The sequence below is a fragment of the Podarcis melisellensis genome, assembly GCF_964234715.1.
Source record: "Podarcis melisellensis genome assembly, chromosome: 17".
Taxonomy (NCBI): Eukaryota; Metazoa; Chordata; class Lepidosauria; order Squamata; family Lacertidae; genus Podarcis; species Podarcis melisellensis.
The window spans coordinates 20006731-20030082 of NC_138534.1; the positions used below are offsets into that span (position 1 = coordinate 20006731).

The 23352-nt window shown below is 42.5% G+C and overlaps 1 protein-coding gene across 2 annotated transcripts in view; it reads right to left on the reverse strand.

The window, feature by feature from the left end:
* ERMP1 (endoplasmic reticulum metallopeptidase 1) overlaps positions 1–23352 on the reverse strand; it is a 50524-nt gene that overhangs the window by 3689 nt on the left and 23483 nt on the right. For both annotated transcript variants that reach the window (XM_081893958.1, XM_081893957.1), the window contains exons 5-15: positions 18710–18856; positions 17343–17435; positions 16514–16726; positions 15149–15366; positions 12965–13139; positions 9968–10158; positions 8236–8388; positions 5729–5931; positions 4937–5052; positions 3195–3361; positions 337–519 (exon numbers count right to left, since the gene is read on the reverse strand). In XM_081893958.1, coding sequence (XP_081750084.1) covers positions 355–519; positions 3195–3361; positions 4937–5052; positions 5729–5931; positions 8236–8388; positions 9968–10158; positions 12965–13139; positions 15149–15366; positions 16514–16726; positions 17343–17435; positions 18710–18856 — 1841 coding nt within the window. In that variant the 3' untranslated portion in view covers positions 337–354. The remainder of the gene's footprint in view (positions 1–336; positions 520–3194; positions 3362–4936; positions 5053–5728; positions 5932–8235; positions 8389–9967; positions 10159–12964; positions 13140–15148; positions 15367–16513; positions 16727–17342; positions 17436–18709; positions 18857–23352) is intronic.

Here is a 23352-nt window from a genome sequence, read left to right on the forward strand (position 1 = left end):
TTACTGGAAGGCAGAACTCGGGTTGTTTAAAGCCTGTGGAGGGTTTTACATTGTGCTTGGAATGCCTGCGTAAAGCCCCTATTATTGCAAGATGCCCAGAACGGCAACTCTAAAACCACTTCCTAAAAGGCAGCTTTCAAGTAGGTGATATTTTGCATAAAAACCACAAAGGTTTCCTTCTCTCTCCCCATGCCCCACCCCCTTTTACGTATTCAAGCTGCCATAGAAATACCTTTGTGGCTGAAGTATTTTACACAGTATTTTTTGTCAACAATACTCATTCTTCCCAACTCCTTATGAGCGAAAGCTGCATCCAATGTATGGGAAACAATTTACCTTTGTGTTATCTCTGGGTTAAAAGATAAATTGATCATAGGTGGAGACCCAGCTTGAGGTAAAAGTCCAGTTGGGAAATCTTTCAGCTAAGGCCTGCAACTGAGGAGAGTTGTGATCTTCTTCAAATAAATATTGTGAAACCACAGAAAGGGTGACCATTCCTTTAGTGGGCTCTTCAGAAGCCTGAAAAAACAGCCAAGGCAAAGCCAGATTAAGCAAAGATTTGATCACTGTCATGCTAAACATGATTTCTAGAAACTTCTAAGTCCCTTATTATCATTGCACAATTACTGTATTTTTCACTCTGTAAGACGCACCGGACGATAAGACGCACATAGTTTTAGAGGAGGAGAACAAGAAAAAAAAATTCTCTCCCTCTCTGCACAGCGCCTCTCCAGCAAAGCGGGAGGAGAAATGGAAGGGGCTCCGTTTCTCCTCCCGCTTCGCTGAAGGGGTGCTGAGCAGAGAGGGAAAGCTGTGCAGCGCCTCTCCAGCCGAAGTCAGAAGAGCAAGAGGGATCGGTGCGCAGCGAAAGCAGCAATCCCTCTTGCTGTTCTGGCTTCTGGGATAGCCGTGTCAAGCCTCTTCAGGGCAGGGGGAGCATTCCCTCTTGTTCTTCTGGCTTCAGCGATAGCTCTGCAGCCTGCATTCGCTCCATAAGACGCACACACATTTCCCCTTACTTTTTAGGAGGGGAAAAGTGTGTCTTATAGAGAGAAAAATATGATATAGGTGGCGAAGGGTGTCAGATCCAGAAGACTCGGGGCCTGCAAACAGGATGGAAGCCTGTGCACCCTTCACAGAAACTACAAAGAAGGGAAAATGGTATATAGCAGGCTGAAAGCTCACAAATGATCCTGAAACCAATTGGACAACTAAGACACATGTTACGAGGAAGCATACTGAAATGGGAGCTACGCAGCATATCCAACAAACAAGTTATATGGAGGTGGAGCAGTCTGTGCACATTTTTTAAAAAGGCTCACAAAAAGCAAAAGTAGAAATGTTGGTTCATAGGAAAATTGTGGGTTTGACCTTTTAATACAATTAGAAACAGTAGGCTTGTAATCACATGCACATTCTAGGATGGGCTGAAGTTTCCAAAGGCACCCTCTGATATATAGCAGATGTGCATTTTTGCTGCTTGCTAAAAAGGGAATCCAGTATGAAGAAACAGCCTATACAGAAGCCGTTCTATGTCGTGCAGGGATACAGAAGGAATTTTCTCCCTATTAAATATCAGACTAGGTAGAAAATTAAAAGAAGCAAAAAAACCAAAAAACCAGGTTAATAAATGAGGGACAAAACAGCTATGACTACACAGATTATGCTAGAAGTATGAAAAGCACAAGTATGGGAATTATAATGATAGAACTACCTAAATTATATAGAAATTTATTTATGTATGCGGCTACAGCGGCAAGAATGTTACTTGCCCAAAAATGGAAAGAAGAAGAAGCCACAGCAAAGGGAGAATGGATACGAAAAGTTATGGAATATGCAGAAATGGCGAAACTTACTGGAAGAATAAGAAATCCAGATATCAAACTTTTTATAAAAGAATGGAAATGGTTTATTGAATATTTACGGATAAATTGTAAACAGATAAAAACACTGGCAGGATGATTGCAATAACCTGCAGCTATATAAGAGTATAAAAAGATATATAAAGAAGAGAAATAAATGAGCAAATTAAGTTAATTTGGATATGCAGAAGATAGTAAAAATAAATTTAAGGAACTGCAAAAAGGGGGAAGGAAGCCAAGTTTTAAAATGTCAAAATGAATGTAAAATCAGTTATACAGTGGTACCCTGGTTCTTAAACGCCTTGGTACTCAAACAACTTGGAACCCAAACACTGCAAACCTGGAAGTAAGCGTTCCGATCTGCGAACTTTTTTTCAGAAGCCGAACATGCTCCGTTTTGAGTGTTACACTTCCAATTTGAGTGGCACACTTCCATTCTCAGTGTTATGCCGAGGTCCATCTTTGCTATTTATTTTGCGGTTTTTATTTTTGCAGCTTTTTTTGTTTCGTTTTTCTTGACAGTGTGGAACCCATTTCAGCTACTGATGGATTGACTGTGTGACTGCAGTACATTGTTTATCGCTTTCATTTTATGGATCAATGGTCTCATCAGTTAGTAAAATTCATGTTAAATTGCTGTCTTAGGGGTTGTTTTCAAAAGTCTGGAACGGATTAATCCCTTTTGCATTACTTTCCATGGGAAAGCGCGCCTTGGTTTTGGAACGCTTTGGTTTTGGAACGCACTTCCGGAACGGGTTAAGTTTGAGAACCAAGGTACCACTGTATTTGAAAAGTAAAAATAAAATTTAAAAGAAAGAAAAAGAAAGAAAAGCGTCTCTACTTGTTACAAGAAACAGAAGAGCCATAACTTGGGATTTTACAGTGAGGCCCAGTGTGCAGATAATATCGGCTCTCTTCGCTATGGTCAGGAGATCAAACCGGGGGGGCAAGTGTTCCTCTCCTCAAGTTGGCATCCCTGTGGGCAGGTGTGGGCAAGTGGGTGTTAATGATGATTTTAGAGGGGTTTGGGGATGGCCAGAAAAAAGCTCTACAGGTGACCCACGGGTGAGCCATCCCTGAAATAGATGGTCTGCCTATGAAGCATATTTTGAAGCAAACCTTTTAGGATGTGTGCAAAGGAGAAGAAGAGTAGACTTACAAGCCAAGGGGCAGGAGGGAACTGCGTTCCAATATGTATAGCATAAAAAGTCTGCATTTTCTTTACAAACACACACACACACACACACACCATTGGAAACAGTGTTCTGAAAAAGCAAATCATTTTAACAGAGTTCTAAGAAGTAAAATTGCATGTTTTTGATATAGCCTCACCTTCATTTCTATCCAGAAGCGCCATGGCGAGGCCTGGAGTCCATGTGTGTAATATATAAAATAATCTCTGCCTACATTATTAGCAAGAGGAGTTCCATCTCCCAGAGACCACCTGGACAGTGTTGAACCTTCATGTGGCCGAAGAAACACTGACATGTGACTTGGACCTAAAGTAGACGGCAGACAAAGATTTCTACATTAGCGCAGAATGAAGAACACAGGAACTTCTTCAGGTGTACCCAGAACTATCGTGAATTTCTTTCTTCTCCTGAATTTCTTTATGTCCCTTACTGCTTGCTTTAAGGCAAAAAAACCTAAGCTGGATCAGGTCAAAAAGTCAGTCCAGTCCAGCATTCAATTCCCACAATGACCTGCCACATGCTTTGAGAAGTCCACAAATAAGACTTGAACTCAATAGCTGCTCATGTTTCCCCAGCAGGAACCCATTCACCATGAAACTTAGCACATGACTATACAGTGGTACCTCAGGTTACATATGCTTCAGGTTACAGACTCCGCTAACCCAGAAATAATACCTCGGTTTAAGAACTTTGCTTCAGGATGAAAACAGAAATCGTGCTCCGGCGGTGTGGCGGCAGCGGGAGGCGCCATTAGCTAAAGTAGTGCTTCAGGTTAAGAACAATTTCAGGTATTCAGAAAGCTGTGCATTCAAAGATTTTATGAACCATTATTGCCAGCGATGGAAGAGTGGCTGTTAACACTAATAGACTTAGCTGAGATGGCAAAATCGACATGTTTAATCAGAGAAAAGTCATTGTAAATGTTTACTAAAGATGGGAAACCTCTTGTAGACATTTTGCATGAAAAAGAAGAAGAAATAATGATATTTGGATTTGAGGAGTGAAGATAATGATTTGTAGAAAGTGGCTTTATTAGGTGTTATACTGCAGTTGCTGAAGTGAATAATGCTTATATATAGTAGACAGACAAGGAATCAGAAGTCCTTTAGTTTCTTAACTTTTCTCTCTCTCTTTTCAATCTATTTCTTTTTCCCTATCTCTTCCCCTTTCTTCCTATTTCTCTTTTTTGCCTTTAACGTTTTAGTTTTGGACAAAAAAAAGATATTTGACAACAATCTTTGTATTCTTCTTTATAAACCCTAATAGAAACATACATAGACATAGACATATTTATTTATATTTATATTTATATTTACATTTATATTTATACAGAAAACTGTGCACTGAGCTTCTGTTTGTACTTGTCGCCTTCTTATCACTTATTTGCCTTTAGTCTGCAAGCTGCTTTGAAGGCCTAAAAAGCAGCATAAAAATTTAAACAAATCGCAAGAAGGTCGCCCGTTAGTTGCTTGCTGCAGAGATGACAAAGTCTTGTGGCACTGTAAGAACCAACCAATTTATTGTGACATAACTTTTCATAAAGAGCCTACTGCAGGCAGAAGCTCTCTCATGCATACTGCTACTATGGCATGCAAAAATTCCTGTATCTGGGAAATGGGACTGTTAGGGTCATAGATCATCTAGTCCCAACTTCCTGCAATGCAGGAATATGCAGCTGTCCATATGGGACCAAACCTGCAACCTCTGCTTTATCAGCCCCACGCTCTAACCAACTGACCTATCCAGGCTGACAGTAACAGAGAATTGTTTGTCAGCAGCCTTACTCTCAGTATTTTAGGACTAGCATTGCTACCTGCAGAAACCGGAACATCTCCCCAACGATAAATAGCAAATAAAAATAAAATAGCACACACAACTCACCGGTTATTTCAAAGGTGAACTTGGTAGAATCTGACGGCGTTCGCTCTTTGGAAAGAAGCTGAAAGTGAGCTGGTTTCTTGGGAGTGATGGCTGGAGCAGGAAGATACCAATTTTTCCTGCAAGAAAAGGTTGTGTTTAAGATTAATGTGACTCTCCAAAATGGCATTTTTGAAGTACTTTAAATTACTGCTCGGTATTGAATCTGTCCAACTTAAAGACTCTGCGCGACACAACTGGTCATAGCACAGCGGTCAAACACGGATAGGTTTGAAAACTAAAGTTATGGTCTTAGAGCCAGCCACAAATACATGAAGTAAATCCAAACGACTATCTTCATCATATATAAGAACAAAAATAAACTTATAAAACCAGACATGTTGGAATACATCTAAGTTTTGGTTGGCAGATGCCCAAAAAAGAATTCTACTTTAAAAAATCCAAAGTTTTCCTAAAAGCTTATGGATTAATCCATTTTGCATTACTTTCTATGGGAAAGCATGCCTTGGTCTTGGAACGCTTTGGTTTTGGAACTGACTTCCAGAACGGATTATGTTTGAGAACCAAGGGACCACTGTAAACCTAACCTAAATACCAGTTCACTGTTTGTTTGTTTTTAAAAGCATTAAATAATAATAATAATAATAATAATAATAATAATAATAATAATAATAATAAATTTTATTTATATCCCGCCCTCCCCAGCCAAAGCCGGGCTCAGGGTGGCTAACAACAATAAAACAGTACAAAAGTACAGCACTCTCAAGAGTACATTGAGGAGACGATGTTACCAACTTGAATAAATAGTCCACAGGAAAGATCCAGGGAAATCCACAGAGAGGTGCGCCTTCCTCGCATTTTGTTCTAATGGAATCATTGAGTTCAGGTATATGAGGAGTGATATGAGATATCCCGCCATAGTCGAGCCCATTAATCCATATTCCAGAATCACTTTTCGCCAGCTGCCCATCCAGGCTATGAAATCTTCGACTCATGTGCTAGAAAAGTGACCCAAAAAGGCTCGGCATAAAATTTTGAATCCAGGTTATCTTTTCAGCAGACTTATTATGACCATCCACAAAGACCAGCCTTAAGGATTTGCACACACCATACAGTTAAAGCACATGACTTCCCCCAGAGAATCCTGGGAACTGTAGTTTGGTGAGGTTTCTGGGAATTGTAGCTCTTGTGCAGGGTAAACTACCATTTCCAGGATTCTCTGGGGAAAGCTGTGTGCTTTACGTTTATAGTGTGTACACAGCCCATGTGGTACCACAGAAGCAACAATTTTGTGAAACAAGAGTTTACTTTCCATCTTCAAGGGAAAACCAACTACCGACTTGGGTGGTGTCCAAAATATTTTGCAAGAGGGCATTACAGAATGCTCTGTGGGTCTGAATGTGGCCAGCTAAGAATGTATTTGGAGTTTATCCAGAGACACTATAGAGCCCTGTAGGTTTATCGGAAAGTACAACTAATCCGGAATGCGGCAGCTAGGCTGGTGACTGGGAACGGCTGCTGAGACCATATAACACCAGTCCTGAAAGACCTACGTTGGCTCCCGGTACATTTCCGAACACAATTCCAAGTGTTGGTGCTGACTTTTAAAGCCCTAAATGGCCTCGGCCCAGTATGCCTGAAGGAGTGTCTCCACCCCCATCACTCCAAGGGCCTTCTGGCGGTTCCCTCACTGCGAGAAGCCAAGTTACAGAGAACCAGGCAGAGGGCCTTTTGGGTAGTGGTGCCCTCCCTGTGGAACGCCCTCCCACCAGATGTCAAAGAGAACAACTACTACCAGACTTTTAGAAGACATCCGAAGGCAGCCCTGTTTAGGGAAGTTTTTAATGTTTGATGTTTTATCACTTATTATTATTATTATTATTATTATTATTATTATTATTAACATTCTGTTGGGAGCCGGCCAAAGTGGCTGGGGAAACCCAGCAGATGGGTGGGATATAAATAATAACAATTATTATTACTCCAACGATTGAATTAAGACATACAAATCAACCTTCAGGGTTGACCTATAGCCCCAAAGAATCGTACTAGACTAGCTGTCATGAGGACCTAAGTCTGAGAAGTGTCAATAAATACTTTCCCTTGGGGGATCAATGGAAACTTACTCAGACTCTAACGAGCAATAAATGTACATTTATCAACTTCTGAAGAATATATCAAGGAAGAAATTCCAACTTGTTCTCAAACGGAACCAAATGTTAGTTTCTAAACTCAAACTACTTCAGTTCAAACGCAGAACTGCACAAAAAGTGATGGACGGCTATGATAAAGCGTGTTCTCCTTCATGGAGAGCACGTGTTGCGGTGGGAGCCGCCAGGACACTCCAAAGTTGGGGGCGGGCTAACTGATCGTTGGCCACTGATGCGATTGGGGCTTCCCTTGTTGTTGGGAAGAAGTTAATGTTGCCATTTATTTGATTGACAGCCAGAAATACTAAAACTCCTTGCACGAGGCTAGGGCTTCCTCTTTTCGCCCATGCAGCAGATTGCCCGTCCCTCCCTCCCTAGAATAGGGTTGTTCGCTTTGACCTTGCTATGCCTGTCATGGGGTTGTCTGCTCTTGGGGCAGGGGCCCGGTAGGAATTTTGTCCATCTGGCTGATTGGCTGGGGCCATTTGGTTTTTGCCTACTGCGTAGCAAATCGTCACAACTTGTAAGGTTGCGGTTAGGCATTGGTTTATGGTTTGGTTGGTTGAGGGGCATGGATTGGCCTTGCCTGCCCCTCTAATGCTGCTGCTGCAAGGGATTCCGTTAAAGGAATTGGGGGCTAACTATTGCTTGTCCACCCTGTCAAAGGGTCACTGCAGGAGCTCCTGGCTGCATTTGGGGTGAGGGCTGATTCCCTGCTCTGCGTAACCCCCAAGTGTATTCCCCCATTCTGACTTTCGCATCGTGCGGAATGTCAGTCTGTCCCCCATGGTGGGGGCAGATAGTCGCAACCAATGCCTAAGCAACCACTCACAAATTTGTATTTTAATAAAGTTGTGGCCAAACTTATTGCCAAAAATCTTAAACAAAAAATTCTGTGTGATGTGTGAGTTATTGGGGTGGACCTGGGGACCTCGACACGCAAATACATAAAAGATTTAAAGGGTTGGGAGATAAGTGTTTCACTACAGCATCACCCCCAGGTTCCTGTGTTTATCTCTGGTCCATTTCAGTGGCTACACAGAGCATTATGAGCCAGCAGTTTCAAAGACTTGCTGAGTTTCCCTCATTCACCACATCTTTCGTTAACAACTGCATGGATACGTCCTCTGCAGCATCAAAAGGGTTCCTTACCTGAAGAAAGATTCGCTTTGGTCTGGGGTTTGCAAAATCTGAACTGAACGGGAAGAAGATTCCACTGCAAACCAGGGCGAACATGATTGCAGAAACAGTTGCTAACGTTATTATTGACATCTTTGTACTTTTGGCAAGGTAGATGAATTTAAGCTGAAGAACAGGAGGAGAAAATAACAAAGATAAGAACACTTCATCTATAAAAACACATCCCGAAAAACCAACTAGTGAGCCTGCAAGCTTTTGAAATTTAGGTTTTTTTAATCGCAAAGACTTCTCCCAAACACAACTCTGCGTGGCAAATCTGGATGAGGGCCAGTGATCTGACAAAGACCACATGGTTTAGGGGACAGGCAGATGGGAGAAAGGGATCTACCGGCAAATCTCTGGGCAATTTAGGAAAAAAAATCAGCTCCCAACTGTTTAACAAAAAAAGGCTTTTCTCTCTAAATTAGGCCGCTCAAATGAACAAAGCTTGGGGGGAAACCAGGAATGGTACCGTTAATGAACTGCTGGGCACATGTGCAGAATTCATTCCTGTTTCCTAATTCTAAGGCTAGGAACCTGGTTCCGTTCAGTGGGCTTTGGGGTTCCAGCAGAAAGAAAATAAAAGAAATCTGGTCTGCCTATATCTGACTTATAAGTATCATATTTAAACAGAGATCTGACCCAGGGCCTTTCATACCTCTCCTTTAGTAAGGTCAGGAGGGAGCAAACTAGCATGGTATTTACTAGTGAGGAGAAAGAAACATTCTGAAAATATCAGCTTTTGTTAAAATATAAGAAAATGTTCCTGCTCCTTAAGAGTTGTGAAGATAGTACAGTGGTACCTCAGGTTACATACGCTTCAGGTTACAGACTCTGCTAACCCAGAAATAGTGCTTCAGGTTAAGAAGCACAGTGGTACCTCGGGTTAAGTACTTAATTCATTCTGGAGGTCCGTACTTAACCTGAAACTGTTCTTAACCTGAAGCATCACTTTAGCTAATGGGGCCTGCTGCTGCGCCACTGGAGCACGATTTCTGTTCTCATCCTGAAGCAAAGTTCTTAACCTGAAGCACGATTTCTGGGTTAGCAGAGTCTGTAACCTAAAGCATATGTAACCTGAAGCGTATGTAACCCGAAGAAACACTGTATTGGCGATGACTGGTGAAATCTAAGATGCTAGAGGGGTTCTGTGCAGAATTTCCAGGGGTTGCAAGTTGGGGTTATGGTTCCTTACCCTTCCACATAACTTAATAGGCACAATTCATTACGCTAATTCATCTACATAATTTGCATCTATTCCAGCAGAAACAGCAGATTTACTGACCTCCCAGAGTCCCGCCGAAAAAACAAAAAATTGTGAACGTAAGCAACCTGCTAACATTGTTTTGTGTGGACATGTTAATTACTCTATTTCGCAAGAGGGAAAACTTAAAAAGCAGCTAATTGAAGCACAGCCCATGGCAAATTGCAATTCATGCAAAAGCTCTCGGGCCTTACAGGTTTCACAGCTTAAAACAGAAAGATGTAGAGAAAAATGGTCTCGGAAAATCCATGGTCACATGCGCAGTGAAGCCACATGTATTTGCATTTTTATTTTTTGAAAACACAAGAATCATCACAGCATTTTTTTAACCTACAGATCAAATGAATATAACGAGACTTGCTTCCAAGAAGGCATGCCTATGACCGCACTGTGAATAAGCTGAACTTGTAGAACACAAAATATTTCTGAAAGCATTCTTACAAAGTAGGAAGACAGAAATATCGTCGCCAAAACGATAAAAGCAGCCACGACGACATCGGGTGGAATTTCTGAACCAATGCGTCCCAAGATGGGAATTAACATTTCAAATATAATCCAGTTGAGGTATAACGAATAGACATGTGGAATAAACATTCCCAGGAGGTAAACTGCTAGAAACTTCATTGTGGCACCTACATTGAGAGAGGAGGGGGGAGAGAAGAAGTAGCTGGCAATATAATAAAAATAATAATAAAATTTTATTTATATCCTGCCCTCCCCAGCTGAAGCCGGGCTCAGAGCGGCTAACAATAAAAGTAACACAGCATTCTAAAATCAATTCATTTTAAAATCAATTCAAAATCAAATTAATTCCAAACATTGGGCAACTATTCTGTGAAGTTTACCAAAGGAGGGAGTCAGACTGTGCCTTAATAATAATAAAATTTTATTTATTTTATATTTTATATAGAATTCTAGACCTTTCTTCAGATTTAATGTTCTTTCACCACTAACACCAGGGCTGCTGTGCAAGCATGGGCAAGCATGATGAATATGAAATTAAATATACAAAGGTCCACCCTCAAAGCCTTCCCTGGAAATAGTCCGTTAAGCAAGCATTCACCCAACAAGTCCACGAATCCCACCGAGTTCCCTCCCCCTCCTGCCATGGTTTCTTCCTAAAATGGCTGAAGCCAACCAGCAAGAGAGACGAAGGAAAGACTGATCTGTCCAATCTCTCCTGCTCTCTGATTCATCCAGTCTTGCTCGCCCCCCCCCCTGTGGTTTCGGTCCAAAAATGGCTGCCATCGGCCAGTGAAGAACACCAAGTAAGGAAACAGGCAAACTCTGGCTCTTTGGGTGTCTGAATCTGCGGAGTAGATTGTGAGGTTTGGGCATAATTACTTATGTCTGCCTAAGTGAATTTGCAGATAATTTGCACAACAAGTTGCACTAGCAGAAGCTTTTTTCCAAAGCTGGCGACATAACGGGTTGTGCGACCCATGCAACACGTTGGCGATTAATATACATTATACATTAATTAATTAATTAATTAATTATACATTCTTTATCAACCTTCTGAGAAAAATACAAAACATTAAACAAAACCACAGAGACCTGCGAACTTATAATGTCTGGTTTCAATAGATTTTTCAAATGCTTAACTCAGTCTTTTAGATAAGTTCATGAAGATACCAACAAAAGGTAAGCTCGATGTTATTCACAATACCGAGAGATGCTAGTGGAGTTGTAGACAGATGTTAATGAAGTTGTAGACGAAGTTGTAGACGACAGGGTGCCAGCGTTTGCACCTGTTTCGCCCTGGCAGTCCAAGTAATCAAGTGGCCGCTGTTTGCCCCCGATGGGGCCCTTTTGCTGGGGCTTGCAGGTAGCACACGCCCAAGGTAGTTTTCCAGGCTTCTGATCTCAAAGACTTGATACGTATATTGATATTCAATCTTATAGAGAATACTCTTTCTTGGCTTAAGCTTAAGAGACTGATTGGCTATCAATATTGTTGTTGTTGTTTCGTCATTTAGTCGTGTCCGACTCTTCGTGACCCCATGGACCAGAGCACGCCAGACACTTCTGTCTTCCGCTGCCTCCTGCAGTTTGGTCAAACTCACGCTGGTAGCTTCGCGAACACTGTCCAACCATCTTGTCCTCTGTCGTCCCCTTCTCCTTGTGCCCTCCATCTTTCCCAACATCAGAGTCTTTTCCAGGGAGTCTTCTCTTCTCATGAGGAGGTCAAAGTATTGGAGCCTCAGCTTCAGGATCGGTCCTTCCAGTGAGCACTCAGGGCTGATTTCCTTCAGTATGGATAGGTTTGATCTTCTTGCAGTCCATGGGACTCTCAAGAGTCTCCTCCAGCACCATAATTCAAAAGCATCAATTCTTCGGCAATCAGCCTTCTTTATGGTCCAGCTCTCACTTTCATACATCACTACTGGGAAAACCATAGCTTTAACTATACGGACCTTTGTTGGCAAGGTGATGTCTCTGCTTTTTAAGATGCAAATATACTATCGTGCTATCTGCCAGTGCGAAACAGGCGCAAAACGCCAGCACCCTGTCTACAACTTCATTAACATCTATCTACCGTCTACAACTTCATTGTAGGGGCAAGAGGTTGGCATGAAGGCAAGAGTCTACAAGGTGGAGGAGCTCTGCTATGGCAGAGAGCCTGGGATCCACTGAGGTGAGGTGGTCCTCAGGCCCCTCAGCTGCCTCACATTTTCCACAGTAACAAAAAGAGAGAGAGAGAGGAGAAAAGCTAGTCTCCTTCTCCGTTTGCACCCTGGCCAAGGGCTCAAATCTCCACCTGGTTATGAAACTCACATAACCTTGGACCAGAGAAAAACTTTTAGAAGTCTAACCTGCCACACACAGTGTTGTTGTGAAGATCACATGGAGAGGGGAAGAATGAATGAACGAATCTTTATTTGCGTCAGCCATTGGCCATAGCAATAAAACAACAATACGATATTCAAAGAATAGAAATAAAAAGTCAATTACATATAATACATTGTAGGGTTTTGAAGAATGAAGTCTGCCACCCCAAGCCTCTGCAGATATACATGTAAATATGCATGAAATTTTACCGTTTACTATTAGATTTGAATGGATTACTGAATATTGCTTTATTTGATATGTTGTTTATTTTAAAGTTATTGTGACTTTTTTATATTGCATCAGATTGTTGCTATTAATGTTTGATGTTTTATTTTGTTCTTGTATGCGTTGGAAGCCACCCAGAGTGGCTGGGGTACTATTATTATTATTATTATTATTATTATTATTATTATTATTATTATTGTTATTATTATCATCGTTACTATTACTATTCCCCAGCTGTGAACATTTCCACTAGAATTTCTGCCATAGAAAGTCATAATAATTTATATAGGAACACCCTAAAGTTCTTTGCAAATATTATCTTTTTGCAATCCTTACAAGAACTCTCAAAGGCAAGTCTCAGAGGCAGCATCATCACCATACCTTTTTCTTTCAGTTCCTTATAGGTCATTAATTTTGTGAGCAGCGGAAACACAATCCATATTGCACTGACAAATGCTGAGGAATGTCCTAGGTAAGTAAGCAAAGCCAACATAATTGACCAAAAAACAACTGGAACATCAAAGAAGAGCTCTCCCAGGAACTGTTCGCTTGTATTCTGGGAAAACAAAACAAGCAGACAGAAAAAGAGAGGCAACTTTAAATGTCTGTGCATTATGAAATGTCAGCAACAAATTTAAATGTCTGTGCATTATGAAATGTCAGCAACAAACGTTCCAAGTTTCTTAAGAAGCAGACTGGCAGAGCAGTTCTGTGCATATTTGCTTAAAATTCAAGTCCCACCATGTTCAAAGGAGCTTGTTCTCAGGTAAGTGGATAACCATCTCCTGTGTTTTTCTTAATGTTTGCAGTTATACAGCCTAGAGAAATGTGCTGTGTTACACAGGGCAGGATTCAACAGTCTCAAGTTCAAGGACGTCCAATTGCAAAAGACTATTTTTTTCTGAAACACACTCAAAAAAAATCTTTTTGGGGGGCGGGGCCAGGAGAACTCCCAGAACAGCATGCAAGGAGACGAAAGGGGGGGGGACTGTTCCACCTAGCAAGCCAAAATGCTTGTTTTAATGTAAAATTGAAAGAATGTGATTAAGACTGCTGCCCCAGACACCACCAATATAAAGCTTGAATTCCTGAGCTAGGGGAATGAAGGGCACAGCCCATTTGTTGCAATTTATAACATCTTTATTTATTTTTGCACAATTGCCAAAGTTGTTATTCTATGAACAGTAACTGGCTCTAATTCATTTAATACATTACCCATCACAGCCAGACTGGAACGGCATAATTAGATTTACTCCCCCACTTCAGAATGAATGGCGCCTAAAGCACAGAGGTTCTCCTGCCAACGCACTGCCTGCAGTTTCTCTCATACCCACCCACCCACATGAGGCAGCATGCCAAACCTGGAGTTTCTGGATCAACAATTATTAGGCCGATTGCTGAATCTGTGTAAGAGGAGACAGAAAGGAACTTGGCTCCCGAATCTTGCAACCTGGAGAAGGAAGCAGTCCAGTGCGCAGCCGACAGAATTAAGCTATGAGTTTTGCATCTGTGGGATACGGGTGACGCTGTGGGTTAAACCACAGAGCCTAGGACTTGCCGATCAGAAGGTTGGCGGTTCGAATCCCCGCGACGGGGTGAGCTCCTGTTGCTCAGTCCCTGCTCCTGCCAACCTAGCTGTTCGAAAGCACGTGAAAGTACAAGTAGATAAATAGGTACCGCTCCGGCAGGAAGGTAAACGGCGTTTCCGTGCGCTGCTCTGGTTCGCCAGAAGCGGCTTATTCATGCTGGCCACATGACCCGGAAGCTGTACGCCGGCTCCCTCGGCCAATATAGCGAGTTGAGCACCGCAACCCCAGAGTCGGTCATGACTGGACCTAATGGTCAGGGGTCCCTTTGCATCTGTGCCCAATTTAAGGGAAGGGGCACAGCTCAGCAGGGCAGCACATGCAGAATCTCCAATGAAAAGAAATAGGTAGCAGGTGATGGGAACAACTACTGCCAAAGACCTGCTGCCAGTCGGTGGGAAATAATGGATTAAACGGACCATCAGACTAAGTCAGAATGAGGCAGTCTTGTGACTAAATCCAACACACAGTTGGGCAGGCTTAAATCCATTGGTTTCAATGGGATTTGTTGTTGTTTAGTCATTTAGTCGTGACCGACTCTTCGTGACCCCAAGGACCAGAGCACGCCAGGCACTCCTGTCTTCCACTGCCTCCCGAAGTTTGGTCAAACTCATGTTTCAATGGGATTAAGTTCGCCTAACTCTGTGCTGGATTTAGGCCTATACAGTGGTACCTCGGGTTAAGAACTTAATTCGTTCCGGAGGTCCGTTCTTAACCTGAAACTGTTCTTAACCTGAAGCACCACTTTGGCTAATGGGGCCTCCTGCTGCAACCGTGCCGCTGGAGCACGATTTCTGTTCTCATCCTGAAGCAAAGTTCTTAACCTGAGGTAATATTTCTGGGTTAGTGGAGTCTGTATTCTGAAGTGTCTGTAACCTGAAGCGTCTGTAACCTGAGGTACCACTGTATGTTTATAATTAAAGGAAAACCAGAGAACTGCTATTATTTCAAGTCCTACATTTTTGCATGCCACACTTACTTTGTAATAGAATGTCTTGGCTAATGTATGCAAGAGAATCAGTCCAGCCACAGCTGCAGTTCCATACAGAAGAACAGAGGCATGGAAGTGGGTGTACCAGAAAAGGGAGCGTCCAAGGAGAGAGATGAACACGGCTATGATAAGGACGCCAATCAAGACAGCAAGCCAACTGAGGACTGCGAAGCCAAAGGCGATGGCAAGTTCCTTCAGATAACTCACTGCAGGAAGAGAAAGACATGAAGCCCAGGTCAATACGTTTCTTCTAGCTGGAACTGCTAAGGCTACAGGATCCAAACTAGGCACACATAACCAAAGGAACAATGATACCTCTCTTTTCAGAACTGGGTGGTAAATGGCCAGGCCTCAATTGGATCTCAGCCAAGGTGTCTTGGTTGCCTTTTCAAATGAGGCCAACACGCGTCTGATGCTCTTTCTTTAGGGCATCCCCTCATCCTCCTGCAGTTTAAAACTTGTTAGCAGCTTTCTTGGTAAAGTGCGTTAAGCACAGCAACGAAAACTAAAAGCCAATTTGGGGTAGTGATAGGAGATGGGAGTCCAGGGAGTTGAATCCCCACTCAGCCACGAAGCCTGGTGGATGACCTTGAGCTACTCACTGCCTCTTAGGACTCAGCTAAGTAAAGGTAAAGGTAAAGGTACCCCTGCCTGTATGGGCCAGTCGTGTCCGACTCTAGGGTTGTGCGCCCATCTCACTTAAGAGGCCGGGGGCCAGCGCTGTCTGCAGACACTTCCAGGTCACGTGGCCAGCGTGACAAAGCTGCATCTGGCGAGCCAGCGCAGCACACAGAAACGCCGTTTACCTTCCCGCCAGTAAGCAGTCCCTATTTATCTACTTGCACCCGGGGGTGCTTTTGAACTGCTAGGTTGGCAGGCGCTGGGACCGAGCAACAGGAGCGCACCCCGCCACGGGGATTCGAACCGCCGACCTTTCAATCGGCAAGTCCTAGGCACTGAGGCTTTTACCCACAGCGCCACCCGTGTCCCTAGGACTCAGCTACACAGCTGCAAATAAAATGTTTTAAGTGTGTTGTAAAGTGCAATATACAAATGTGACACTAGGAGGCGATGGCGAGCTATGTCAAATTCCATACCTTTACCGAAACTTTTTTTAAAGAAACATTTTCACGGCCTTTTTTTAAATGTGTCTAGATTCCACCTTAGTCTAACCTACCTCACAAGACTGTTGCAAGGACAGAATAGAGGGGGGGAGGTGGAGTGTGTATAGGACCTTGAGCTCCTTGGGGGAAAGCTGGGAAATAAATAAAATGGTAAATAAAGACTTAAGAGAAAGCTATAATCATGCAAAGGGCCCATTTGCCTGTTCATAAATGGAATTATAACCAGTACCTCTTTTTCTCAGTTGCAATGTTTTTCTCCCCAGATAAAGAAACGCAACGGCTGTAACGATATAGTTCATAATGGAGCCGACACGAGCTGGGTAGGACATAACGAACATGCCAAGGACGTCAAAGAAGACAATATTTCCATGTCGATATTCATGAGATTTGGCCAGTTTGTCCGACTCCGCTAAGTACTTTAGCACACCCAAAATATTGTCACCTTTGGGGAAAAATATGAGCATATATTTAGAATTTAGACGTCTCTCTCCCCTCCACATCATTTTCACATAAAATTCCACACATGGCATTACAAAACAAAATAGGAATTGGAGGTTTAGGATCAAAATGAAGTAAAAACAAAAAACAAAGGAAAGCGACCCTATCACCGGACTTTATGCAGGCATTCTCAGTACTATAAGAACATTACAAATTGAAACTCTTAAAACTGAAACTCTATATATTTTCTCTAAAATGTAGAGAAAACTAAGGCAAAAAGGAAAAATAATTCTCCAAATGAAACTCAATGCCAAGAATAATAAAAGAAAGCAGATGAAGGCGTAACCAGGAGATAGCTAAAAGTATATAACATCAGGGTGTGAAATCTATAAATTGCTTTCACTGATTAAAGCATACAATCCAAGTAGTGTAGGCCGCCCAATTCATAGAGCCAATTAATTCCTACCCACCCCAGTGGTATTTTGGATTTCCTTCCCCACAGGTTTGATTTCTTTGGAATACTAAAGCATGCCTGTGGCTTTGAGTTGCAACAACCAGCGTGCAAAGCAATGTTTTGATTTACATTGCTATAAAATCCCTGAGAAACTCGGAGTACCAACCTGCTCTCTGAATAGAATCTGTCTGAATTCGGTCTGCCGTGTCATACTTCGTGTGGTAGATGTAACCATTTTCAATAAAAGCCAGATCTATCCCTGTTGATATAATTTAATGGTAATGTGATCAAACTAAAAAAATAGCCAGGGTGTTATTTAACTAAACCAAATAACTTTCCACAAAACGAAATGAATTGCTTATATACCCATCTCTTTCCCCAAATGCAAATTTGCATGTTCACCCGTGACCTCCGGCCTCCCCTTTTCTCCTGTGCCCGGCACAGTGATCAACAGGGGCAGCAGGAATCGAGAGAAGCCTTGGCTGGTTTTGCAGTTTTCTCTGCATTGCAATTTTTGCATAGCACACATGCACCATAATTTGCGATATATTGCCAGGTCAAAAATTAAGAAACTGATATCATGATATGGACGTCAAACCAGTTTTGACGATATATCGATATACCTGAAGGAGCGTCTCCACCCCCATCGTTCTGCCCGGACGCTGAGGTCCAGCGCTGAGGGCCTTCTGGTGGTTCCCTCACTGAGACAAGCAAAGCTACAGGGAACCAGGCAGAGGGCCTTCTTGGTAGTGGCACCCGCCCTGTGGAACGCCCTCCCACCAGATGTCAAAGAAATAAACAACTGCCTGACAGTTAGAAGACATCTGAAGGCAGCCCTGTTCAGGGAAGTTTTTAACGTGTGACATTTTCATGTATTTTTAATCTTTGTTGGAAGCCGCCCAGAGTGGCTGGGGAAACCCAGCCAGATGGTCAGGGTACAAATAATAAATTATTATTATTATTATTATTATTATTATTATTATTATTATTAAACTGAAGGGGGGAGCATTGACTGGATGGTGTTCCTCTGCTCAGCTCTGCCAGCCTCTGCCTGCAGCGACGCACCAGTATTTCTGTCCCCCGTGGCAGAGCCACTAGAGCCAAGGTTTGCCCCACTGTCATTATTTGACTGATGTCTCCCTGCCTTCCACCTGGTTGGTGTGAGCAACAGGGTCCTGGATACAGCAGCAGCTCTGGCACAGAATCACACCTCACCACTGCCCTGATGGGGTCTGGATTGTCCTTGAACAGGATCAAGAGCCTAAGTGCTTTCAAGCTGCAGTTTATTGCTGTTGCTTCGAAATCTGTGCACCCTGTGCCCCTTTGCCATTAGTTATATTGCCCCAGGAAAGAAATGCCTGAAATTCTTTCCAGCGCTGGACGGCTAAGCCTGCACCCTAACGCTCCAGATCACACGTTTTTGTTTGCATGGCTCACACAAGAGAACCATCTTTTTCTACCTTCTTTCTTTCCTTCTCCTGCACACACAAGGAAGCAGAAATAATGGCCCAACAAAATGGTCAAGCAACTTACCTGGAACGTTGCCGAAATCTCTGTAAATGCGGAAATCTGTTTCTGCGGGGATAATGCCACTCTGAAACACTTCCTGAGCCACGACACAACCAAAAGGGTGCTTTGCAGCAGAGATATATGCTTGCACCAGCCAGGGGTTTTCAGGTCCTGAAATAATTAGGAAACAATTGCAAAATGAAGAATTGCCCGATTTTAAATTTGCGCTCTGTATTGGATCTGTAGTTTGCCCTATCACAAAGACACAGGCTTGACTCATACAGATACATTTATTTATCTGGACCTCTCAATCCCATATTGCTCAGTAGCATCTCCACCCCAATGTGCAGCCCAGACACTGAGGTCCAGCTCCGAGGGCCTTCTGGTGGTTCCCTCACCGCAAGAAGTGAAGTTACAGGGAACCAGGCAGAGGGCCTTCTCGGTGGTGGCGCCTGCCCTGTGGAACGCCCTCCCATCAGATGTCAAGGAAGACACCTGAAGGCAGTCCTGTTTAGAGAAGTTTTTAATGTTTGAAGTTTTATTCTGTTTTTAGTCCTCTATTGGGAGCCGCCCAGAGTGGCTGAGGAAACCCAGCCAGATGTCCAGCATATAAATAATAAAGAATGATGGTGATGATGATGATTATCCAGAGAAGGTCTTCAGAGGACACAGCCAGGGGAATCAGGGTCAGGAAACCTTTCCTTCATGGACCTCCTTTACTTATCTTAATGCTGAAACCGTAAGGTGGGGGGTATTATGCAGAGCAAGAAACTGCATTGACGACACCTGTGTTTTTAGTTCCCAATATAAAGGTAAATGTAAAGGGACCCCTGACCATTAGGTCCATTCGTGGCCGACTCTGGGGTTGTGGCGCGCATCTCGCTTTACTGGCCGAGGGAGCTGACGTACAGCTTCTGGGTCATGTGGCCAGCATGACTAAGCCACTTCTGGCAAACCAGAGCAGTGCACGGAAATGCCATTTACCTTCCCGCCGGAGTGGTACCTATTTATCTACTTGCACTTTGATGTGCTTTCGAACTGCTAGGTTGGCAGGAGCAGGGACTGAGCAATGGGAGCTCACCCCGTCGCGGGGATTCGAACCACTAACCTTCTGATCGGCAAGCCCTAGGCTCTGTGGTTTAACCCACAGCGCCACCCGTGTCCCTAGTTCCAATATAGCTAAAGGCAAATACAAATATTCCCAAAATTTGGATTTACAGGAAGTAATTTGTGCTGGACCCAGAGACCTTTGACCTTGAGGAAGGGTCGAACAACGGCCGCTTCCCATTGTAGCTCCTTTGTGCTTCCCCAAAAATTCTGCTTCAGAGGGTTGGGAGACCGTTGGGAACAGATGGAGATGGGAATTGCATAGAAGCTTCCACTGGATCTCAGCCTCTTCCATAAACCTTTTATTTATTCATTTTTATTTTATTAAATTTATATCCTCCCAAGGCAGCCCCAGGTCCGGCTATTTGAAGAAGGGGCTGCACTGAACCCAACCCCTTTAGCTGCACCCTCCCCCATCAACTGTGAACTCTATCGATGCACATTGTTTCCTTGTAATCCAAATTTCAGGGATATTTGCATTCATCTTTAGTAATACTGGAACTAAAAACACAGGCAAAAGTACTTCTGAACGAACTACTTGCTCCTTTGTTTCGTTGCCTGATGGGAGCAATGTTTTGATACACTGACTATTTTTTTCCTCTCTCTCCATAAAAACCTTCCCCAGAATGCTTTACAAGGTCAGCTGAAACAGTAATAATAAAAATAAACAAGAGTATTCAGTCAGCAATCATACATCCATTCAAACAAACAATAAAAACAATTCAATCAATATAAAATAATCCAATAGCAGAGGAGGAAAGACGAACTCATTTCCAGTGTCTAGAATTCTATTTGTGTCATTCTTTGAGTCAGTGTTTGCAAGAATAGCAATAAATATTAACATAGTGGAACACGGGCAAACTTCCCGAACCAAATTGCTACTGGTAAATATTCCTCCTACATTGTTCTTGTAATAATGCAGGAGAAGAGAATACTTGAAATTGCAGTTGTCTGCATTAGGGGATGTTCTGAAGTAGAGGATCTTATGCATTATATCTTGCACTGTCCTTTATATAATGATGCAAGAAAAAGATTTTTAGTACCTATAATGACAGGGTCCCCCTGGCCAGAACCCCCTTGACATGATGTTATATCTCCTTGCAGACACAGATAAGTATGTGACCTGGCAGGTAGCACTTTTTGCAACTGCTGCTAGGAAAATTAGAGCAAATTATATAGCCAAGGTAGCCATTAACTGTAAAGGAGATTAATTTATTTGATCCTCTCTATCTACCTCAGGCTATGCTCTATCTTTGTCACCAAACTCTGAGTATAAATTGCACACTGTATTAATTGATATTGTTTTTAACATTAGTGACCATGTGATGATTTTAGCTTATGAATTTTATTGTTTAATGTTTTTATTTGCACATTGGGGTACTTTTATAGCTCTGTTTAGAGTACGTAATGTTTTAATAATATAAATGTTTTAAGTCTTTTTATCAATTCAGTATATTTTCTTTTAATTGTCAAATAATTCTGTGTACATTGCGGCAGCCTTTGGCTATGTGCAATAAAACTGACTGACTGACTGACTAACTGAAATTGCAGTTAAAGGTACAGAGATTATTAGTGAGACTCAGAAAAAGTAAGCGTGTGCAGAGGCAGGGGCGCCGACTTATAAAAAATATTGGGGGGGCCCATACCGGGGTCCTGCCCCGGGAAGTTTTCTAAATTTTAGATGAAAATTAGTGAGTTTTAACGTTTTTAAAAAGTATTTTAGAGTCATATGATCAACATTAGAACCCCGAAAACTTGACTCTCTATAACTCCACACTCCGGGAAACTCGACAAGCCTGAAACACTTTTTGGCTTTGAAAAAAGAAACAAAACATAAACACGCACGGTATTTTCGTAAAAAGCTAATTTAATTTACAGTAACAATTATGCTTATAGACTATTACAGAGCAGTGAATTTATAGCTCTGAAAAGACTGAAATGATATTTAAATAAATCCTAAACTATCATTAAAAGAATAAAACATAAAATATTGCTGTTGCACAGTAATAGCACTTTGATTAATAAGTGAAATAGCTAATTTAAGCTTACTTTGAATAAGGCTGAGGGTTCGCTTTCTGGGGGATGAGTTTTTACTAATTAAACCGGTGAACTCCACACCATCCTCTTATACTTTCAATGATATATGGGTAAGACTTAATGCTGTCCTATAACTTTCTATTTGCATTAAGAATAGCTGTAATTTTGGACTTAGCTTCACTTCCACATTTTCTTGTGCGTTAAACATACAAACATTATTATATTGCAATGGAAGCAGCTCTGTGGCCAAGACAAGTGGCTTTATAAAACTTGATCATTATGTTCATAATAAAATCAAGACAATTTTTTATGCCAGTAGAAAATTTAGCACAGAAATTTTACCTTAATTGAACCAAATTTCAGAAATTTCTGACCAATCTTAAATTTCAGCAAGGCTTCAAGCCCCGGCAAGCTGCACCCTCTCGGCGGCGCGGGGCGGCGTCCTGCTCTCCCACCCCATTTCTGGGCTGCCTCCTCCGAGCCGGCAGGGCGACTTCCTGCTCTTAGTGCCCAGACGGGATTGGGGAAGCACCTGCAGTGTGCCGCCGAGAGGGTGCAGCTTGCCGGGGCTTGAAGCGTCGTAAGGAGCCTGGGCTGGGGAGCGCGCAGCCTCATTCCTTCCTTCCTATCCATCCGCGGGGCAAAAGAAGAGAGAGGGGAAAGTCCGCGCACCGGGACAAATTTTCTTAAATTATTGGGGGGGCAGAGCCCCCCCAAACGATTTTTTGAGGGGGCTCGGGCCCCCTCAGGCCCCATGGAGTCGGCGCCTATGTGCAGAGGTTGCTCCTTAGATACTTAAACTTCTTGTAATCACCCCAAGGCAGAAGCATACACAAAACTGTCACTGCAGGTTTATCTACTATGTAGGAGTAGATTCCTGCTATACCAGAAAGGGGGAGGAGGGGATTTTTCAGGCCAGAAGCATACAAACTGAATAGAACTTGAAACTAACTCTATCAATGACCAGTGTTTAGACGGGTAAAGATAAAGCAATTTATATGCGTTGTATGTGCAAGATAACATTGTGCCACCAGGTGGCAACATGGAGTCCCGGTTTTTCTCTACCTGTTTTCCCTGTTTAAATTTACAACACTTTAAACCGAAACGCTTCTTTGCCGCATCTAGATCCAGCCTCGATTTCTGCCATTTTACACAGGCCTTATGTAAGAAATTCATTCACTTTGGCTGATCTTCCAAACATGTTCCCATTTAATACAGAAATTTTGGCACATCTAGAGTTGCCAAACCAGTTTAAATGCTAGCTGGAACATCAAGGGGCTGAACGGTTTACTATTAACCTTCTCTGAATATCAGATCAGATGACTTAAGAAGAAGGATAACTAATTCAGTCAGCAATTATTCTGACTGTGGGGGGAAAAACCTGATTTCCCCACCTTTAATTTTACACCTGTTTGCTTTCGCCAGGGCCACAATGAAAGTTCAACTATATGATAACATTTTTAACATAATAACATAATAATAACCACAATGGATTCTGCATCAGTTGTATTCGAGTAGAGTTT